The sequence below is a fragment of the Anolis carolinensis genome, unplaced genomic scaffold, assembly GCF_035594765.1.
Source record: "Anolis carolinensis isolate JA03-04 unplaced genomic scaffold, rAnoCar3.1.pri scaffold_15, whole genome shotgun sequence".
Taxonomy (NCBI): Eukaryota; Metazoa; Chordata; class Lepidosauria; order Squamata; family Dactyloidae; genus Anolis; species Anolis carolinensis.
In genome coordinates this window covers 2,176,276-2,184,267 of record NW_026943826.1, presented here as the reverse complement: position 1 = coordinate 2,184,267, position 7,992 = coordinate 2,176,276, and the positions used below count along the sequence as shown (strand labels likewise).

General features: G+C 28.0%; 1 protein-coding gene across 1 annotated transcript in view; it reads right to left on the bottom strand.

Annotated features, from left to right (window-relative positions):
* Positions 1 to 364: 364 nt before the first annotated feature.
* Positions 365 to 7,992, bottom strand: part of aldh4a1 (aldehyde dehydrogenase 4 family member A1) — a 54,430-nt gene continuing 46,802 nt past the window's right edge. Inside the window, exons 14-15 of the mRNA XM_062965878.1 lie at positions 4,062 to 4,180; positions 365 to 2,583 (exon numbers count right to left, since the gene is read on the bottom strand). Of these exons, the coding sequence (XP_062821948.1) occupies positions 2,468 to 2,583; positions 4,062 to 4,180 (235 nt within the window). The 3' untranslated portion in view covers positions 365 to 2,467. The remainder of the gene's footprint in view (positions 2,584 to 4,061; positions 4,181 to 7,992) is intronic.

Sequence of the window (7,992 nt, the reverse complement as noted above, 5' to 3'; positions counted from 1 at the left end):
ACCAATAATAATAGGGAAAAATAATAAATGTAATCATACCAATAATAATAGAGAAAAATAATAAATGTAATCATACCAATAATAATAGAGAAAAATAATAAATGTAATCATACCAATAATAATAGAGAAAAATAATAAATGTAATCATACCAATAATAATAGAGAAAAATAATAAATGTAATCATACCAATAATAATAGAGAAAAATAATAAATGTAATCATACCAATAATAATAGAGAAAAATAATAAATGTAATCATACCAATAATAATAGAGAAAAATAATAAATGTAATCATACCAACAATAATAGAGAATTGCTCTTTCAATCCTGATTCTATCCCATTCCCGGATGAATTCTCCTCACTTTGAAACGGGCAAAAAAATACCTCTTTTAATAGAATCAAACGGAGACCATCGAGAACAACGGAGTCATCCAAGCAATGTTTAAAATATCCCATTCGCTCGCTTTCCAAACATTTCTGCATCGCAACGAACAAAAATAATTATTTCTCGCTTCACATGGATTCGCAATTTCAGAGTTAAATCGGCTGGATTTATTTATCTATCTATCTACAGACAGATGAGAGAAAGAGATCAATATTTGATAGATTAATATTAGATAAATGGAAAGATTGATATTTGATCAATATTAGACAGATGGAAAGATTGATATTTGATAGATCAATATTAGATAGATGGAAATATTGATATTTGATAGATCAATATTAGATAGATCTATGATGAGATTTATATTAGATAGACAGGAAAGATATATAGTCTCACTTATCCAACATTCTGGATTATCCAATGCAGTCAGCCTTTTAGTATTTAATGTTTTTGTAGTCAATCTTTTCAATACATCGCAATGTTTTGGTGCTAAATTCGTAAATACAGTGATTGCTACATAATGTTACTGTCTATTGAACTGCCTTTTCTGTTGATTTTGACCTTTAATAGGCATTTGCTTAATCCCTCCTGATTACCCAACATTTTCGCTTCTGGGGGCCCATTTATGTTGGATAAGTGAGACTCTACTGTATATATCTTTCTCTTGTCCATTGATCTATCTAATATTAATGTACATTAATTATTAATTAATTAATAATTAATAATGTATATAATTAATATAATGTACATTAATGTTATAAATTAATTAATAATTGTTAGTGTGTTGTCCATTGATCTACCTAATATTAATGTACATTAATTAATAATGTATATTAATAATATATTATATATATATTAATGTACATTAATATTAATTAATAATTGTTAGGGTGTTGTCCATTGATCTATCTAATATTAATATACATTATTTATTTATTAATAATGTATATTAATAATATAATATATATATATTAATGTACATTAATATTAATTAATAATTGTTAGGGTGTTGTCCATTGATCTATCTAATATTAATATACATTATTATTAATTATTAATAATGTATATTAATAATATAATATATATAAATGTACATTAATATTATTTATTTATTAATAATTGTTAGTGTATATTAATAATATATTATAATATATACATACATTAATATTAATTAATTAATAATTGTTAGTATATTGTCCATTGATCTATCTAATATTAATGTACATTAATAATGTACATATAATATATATATAATATATAATGTACATATAATATATTATTGTATATATAATGTACATATAATATATATATATAATGTACATATAATATATATATAATATATAATGTACATATAATATATTATTGTATATATAATGTACATATTATATATATATAATATATAAAGTACATATAATATATATATAATATATAATGTACATATATTATTGTATATATAATGTACATATAATATATATATAATATAATGTACATATAATATATTATTGTATATATAATGTACATATTATATATATATATTTAAAATATATAATGTACATATATAATGTACATATAAAATATAATGTACATATAATATATTAATATTAATGTATATTAATAATATATTATAATATATATATAAATGTACATTAATATTATTAATTAATTAATAATTGTTCGTGTATTGTCCATGGATCTAACATTAATGTACATTAATTATTAATTAATTAATATAATCTATCTATCAAATATATATCTTGATCGATCTATGATGTCTCTCTCTCTTTCTCTTATCTACTATCTATCCATCTATCTTGCTATCTAATATATCTATCTTTCTCTCCCTAATATCTCTTTCTCTCTCTCACTCATCATCGATAACTATCTGTCAATCAATCAATCAGTGCTGAGATTTATTATAGGCAGCATGTTAAGGGTCGGAGCTTCTTGAGCTGCTTTCTCTCTGAGATAAGGCAAAACAAAGTTCCTAACCCGGAGCCTCCCCTCCTTTTGGGGAGATTCAAAATAGTGGGATTGGCAGTCTATTGATCTCCGTGATTGATCCGGGATCTGCATCAATCCGTCATTGCGTCATGTAGGGATATCTCCAGTCCCCCAAAGGACCGTGGGTCTCCTTAACGGCCTGCGGAGACGTCCAGCGCAGGATGTAGTTCCGGCTGCCCGGCTTGTCGTTGGTCCCTGTGGACGAGAAAAGGAACCCCAAAGGTCATCTAGTCTGGCCCCATTCTGACACTATTGGATCCTTCGCGATAGGTGTACAATTCAGCCTCTGTTGGAAAAACTCCAGCGAAAGGGGACTTAATATTATTAGATAAGACAATAATAATATAATGTAATATAATAATAAATATACTATAATAATATAATTATAATAATGTAAGACAATAATAAAATAATAATATAATATAATAATAATTAAATATATATAATAATAATATAATAATATAATTATAATAATGTAAGACAATAATAAAATAATAATATAATATAATGATAATTAAATATATATAATAATAATATAATAATATAATTATAATAATGTAAGACAATAATAAAATAATAATATAATATAATAATGTAAGACAATAATAAAATAATATAACATAATAATAAATAAAATATATATTATAATAATATAATATAATAAATATACGATAATAATATAATTATAATAGACAATAATAATAATATAATATAATAATAAATAAAATATATATTATAATAATATAATATAATAAATATACGATAATAATATAATTATAATAATGTAAGACAATAATAATAATATAATATAATAATAAATAAAATATATATTTTAATAATATAATATAATAAATATACGATAATAATATAATTATAATAATGTAAGACAATAATAAAATGTAATAATATACCATAACATAATTATAATAATGTAAGACAATAATAATAATATAATATAATAATAAATAAAATATATATTATAATAATATAATATAATAAATATACTATAATAATATAATTATAATAACGTAAGAAAATAATATAATAATAAATATACGATAATAATATAATTATAATAATGTAAGACAATAATAATATAATATAATAATAAAATATATATTATAATAATATAATACATATACTATAATAACATAATAATAATAAATATAGTATAATAATATAATTTTAATAATGTAAGACAATAATCTGATAATATAATATAATACTATAATATAATAATTATGACATAATAACATAATTATAATGTAAGACATTATAAGTATATTATTATAATATACTAATATAATAATAAATAAAATATATATTATAATAATATAATATAATAAATATACTATGATAATATAATTACAATAATGTAAGACAATAATAATATAATAATAAATAAAATATATATTATAATATAATAATAAATAATAAATCATACAAATATATAACAAAAGTATAATAATAATAATAATAATAATAATAATAATATGAAAAGGGCCCCCCCAAAGGGTCATCTAGTCTGACCCCATTCTATCATTCAGGCATCATTCGATCCCTCTCTGCTTGAAAATCTCCATAGAAGAACGATACTGATTCCCCAGGCAGAAGTACGAAAAGGGACCCCAAGGGGCCATCTAGCCTGACCCCGATCAAAAATCAGTCAATACCTGAAGCGCGAGATCCACCAAAGGGCTGCTGGGCCACGACGGATCCCGTCGACTTGTCGTTGATGTAGAAATTCCCGGCCGCGTTCCTCAGGATCGTCGCGGCTTCGGCGACAACGTCTCTACACAAACAACAAAAGGAAAAAGATGCTGCCCATTTAGAATGAAGGTCAGACTGGATGACCTTTGGGGGTCCCCCTTCCATCTCTATTGGATTATGTACTTCTTTGAAGGTCAATATACTCTCCTTTCTTTACATAGATCTCAAACAGTCCTTTTTAATTTCTTAATTTTTATTTTATATTTTATTATTTCTTATTTTATTATTTTTATTATTTATTTATTTATTTTTATTTTTGTTTAGTTTTTTTATTATTATTATTTAATTTATTTTGTTTTTATTATTTTTATTATTATTTATTTTATTTTTTATTTTTTTATTTAGTTTTATGCTTTATTATTTTTATTTTAATTATTTATTTTTATTTATTTTATTTTATTATTTTTGTTTTATTTTTTATTTATTTTTATTTTTTATTATTTTTTTATTTAGTTTTATTTTTTTACAGTGTTTTATTTTTTTATTGTTTGTCTATTGTTCAATGTATTTAAGCTGTTGTTCTTGTAAATTGTGCTGGTCAGGCCTTTTTATTTATTATTTATTTATTATTTAGTTGGAATGGATATTTAGAAGAGAGGTCAGTCTAGATAACCCCTTGGGGTCCCCTTTCTAATAGATTATCAGACTATATTACTGTTGTTCCATCTCTAATGGTTTATGTGCTGCTTTGGAGATCAATATACTCTCCTTTCTTTACATTATATTATACCATTATACTATTATAACATAATTTTATATTATTATATTATAATAATATAAGACAATTATAATAATAAATATATTATACTATTATAACATAATTTTATATTATTATATTATAATAATATAAGGCAATTATAATATTATATAATAATAAATATGATAAATACTAATATGACACATTTATATGAAATAATATAATTATAAATATAATTAAAAATGTTGTATTATATTATATAGTTATACAATATAATAATACAAAATTTAACAAAATAATAAATATAATAAAATATTATATAATAATGTAATTAATATATAAGTAAATTGCATCTATATATATAAAAGGATAAAGTTGCGGGCGCAGTGACTATAACAACAAAACTAAACATCCCAGAAATACGAAACTTGGCAACACAATGCAAAAGCCTTGCCTCCCGGTTACAACAACACAACCACACCACAAAACCACAATCCGGACGCACAACAATCACAACAACACATCACGACTATAACAACACAACTAAACGCCCTAGAAATACAAAACTTGGCAACACAACGCAAAAGCCTTGCCTCCCGGTTGTAACAACACAATCACACCACAAAACCACACTGGACCCACAAAACACAACAACGCATCGTGACTATAACAACACAACTAAACACCCCAGAAATACGAAACTTGGCGACACAATGCAAAAGCCTTCCCTCCCGGTTGTAACAACACAACCACACCACAAAACCACACTCCGGACCCATAAAACTCACAACAATGCATCGTGACTATAACAACACAACTAAACGTCCCAGTAATACGAAACTTGGCACACAACTAAATGCCCCAGAAATACAAAACTTGACAACACAACGCAAAAGCCTTGCCTCCTGGTTGTAACAACACAACCACTGCACAAAACCACAATCCGGATGCACAAAACTCACAACAAAGCATCGTGACTATAACAACACAACTAAACACCCCAGAAATACGAAACTTGGCACACAACTAAATGCCCCAGTAATACAAAACTTGACAACACAATGCAAAAGCCTTTCCTCCCGGTTGTAACAACACAACCACACCACAAAACCACAATCCGGACCCACAAAACTCACAACGCATCGTGACTATAACAACACAACTAAACACCCCAGAAATGCAAAATTTGACAAAACAACGCAAAAGCCTTGCCTCCCAGTTGTAACAACACAATCACACCACAAAACCACAATCCAGACCCACAAAATTCACAACAACGCATCATGACTATAACAACACAACTAAACGCCCCAGAAATACGACACTTGGCAAAACAACACAAAAGCTTTGTCTCCCAGTTGTAACAACACAATCACACCACAAAACACAATCTGGACCCACAAAACTCACAACAATGCATCATGACTATAACACCACAACTAAACGCCCCAGAAATACGAAACTTGGCACACAACTAAACGCCTCACAAATACAAAACTTGACAACACAACGCAAAAGCCTTGCCTCCCAGTTGTAACAACACAACCAAACCACAAAACCACAATCTGGACCCACAAAACTCACAACAATGCATCGTGACTATAACAACACAACTAAACACCCCAGAAATACAAAATTTGACAACACAACGCAAAAGCCTTGCCTCCCAGTTGTAAGAACACAACCACACCACAAAACCACAATCTGGACCCAAAAAACTCACAACAACACATTGTGACTATAACAACACAACTAAACCGGATGGCCATCTGTCTGAGAAGTTTGGGTGGGTTCTTCCTCCATGACAAAAAGAAAGAAAGGGGTTGGACTGGATGCAAACTACAAATTCCAGCACCCCATGGCATGGAGTCCATGCATTTCAATTAGAGGCCTCTTCCTTTTCCCTTTCCCCGCCATCCAACCTATTGACCCAGTTCCATGGATCCACAGGCAGGAAAGGCTGGGACAGATAGAACGAAGGAAGGAGGGAGGGAAGGGAAGCGAAGGAACGCCAAAGACAAGAGCCCTCCCTCTCTGCCCGGAAGGCCAAGAGCAAAAGGGAGAGAAAGACCATTGATCCGGTTATATTTACCCTCCTTTCTGACCAGTATGTTCTTATCAGCGAGCTCAGGATCGGAGCAGAGAAAGGGAAGAGCATAGGAATAAAGGAAACAAGGAGAGCACCCACTCTATCTATTCATCCACTCATCTATCCATCCACTCACCCACTAATAATAAACACCTACACAGGCAAGAATCAGCCATGCACTGAGTCTACAAGGCCATTCAGTGTGCTCATCCACCTCCCCAATCCCTACATTCACACTTGGCCTCCAAAAAAACAATTACAATAATAACAATGACAACAACAACAATTAGAATCTACACCACCACAGGCAAGAAGCAGCCAGGCACTGAGGCTGAGAGGCCAGTCAGTGCTACACTGGGCCTCCAAAAAACAATACAGTACCATCTAACTTATCCAGCCTTCATGACCACTATAACAACAACAATAATAAACACCTGCACAGGCAAAAAAAAAAAAAAAAGACTATTGTACCACAATAAGATGTAAACCACACTCAGCAGAATCAGACATCACGATTAACAACAAACAAAAGACAACAAGTATCTCAAGCAATTATCAATCAACACAAAAATTGAAGAAGGTAACAGACTTCAAATACTACTACTAATGTGAGTATAAAGAAGGTGGAGGTCACAGCATCAATACAACCTAATGTAGACTGACCAACACCACCAGACTCAGACACAGCAACGCGTGGCCGGGCACAGCTAGTTATAATATAATAATGTGACAATTATATGATTATAAATATAATTATAATATATTATGTAGTTATAAGATAATTATACTTATAAATAAATTATTATATTATATTATATTATATTATATTATATTATATTATATTATATTATATTATATCAGACAAGTATATTACAGTAGAGTCTCACTTATCCAAGCTTCTGGATTATCCAAGCCATTTTTGTAGTCAATGTTTTCAATATATCGTGATATTTTGGTGCTAAATTCGTAAATTCGTAATTACAACATAATACTACTGCATATTGAACTACTTTTTCTGTCAAATTTGTTGTATAACATGATGTTTTGG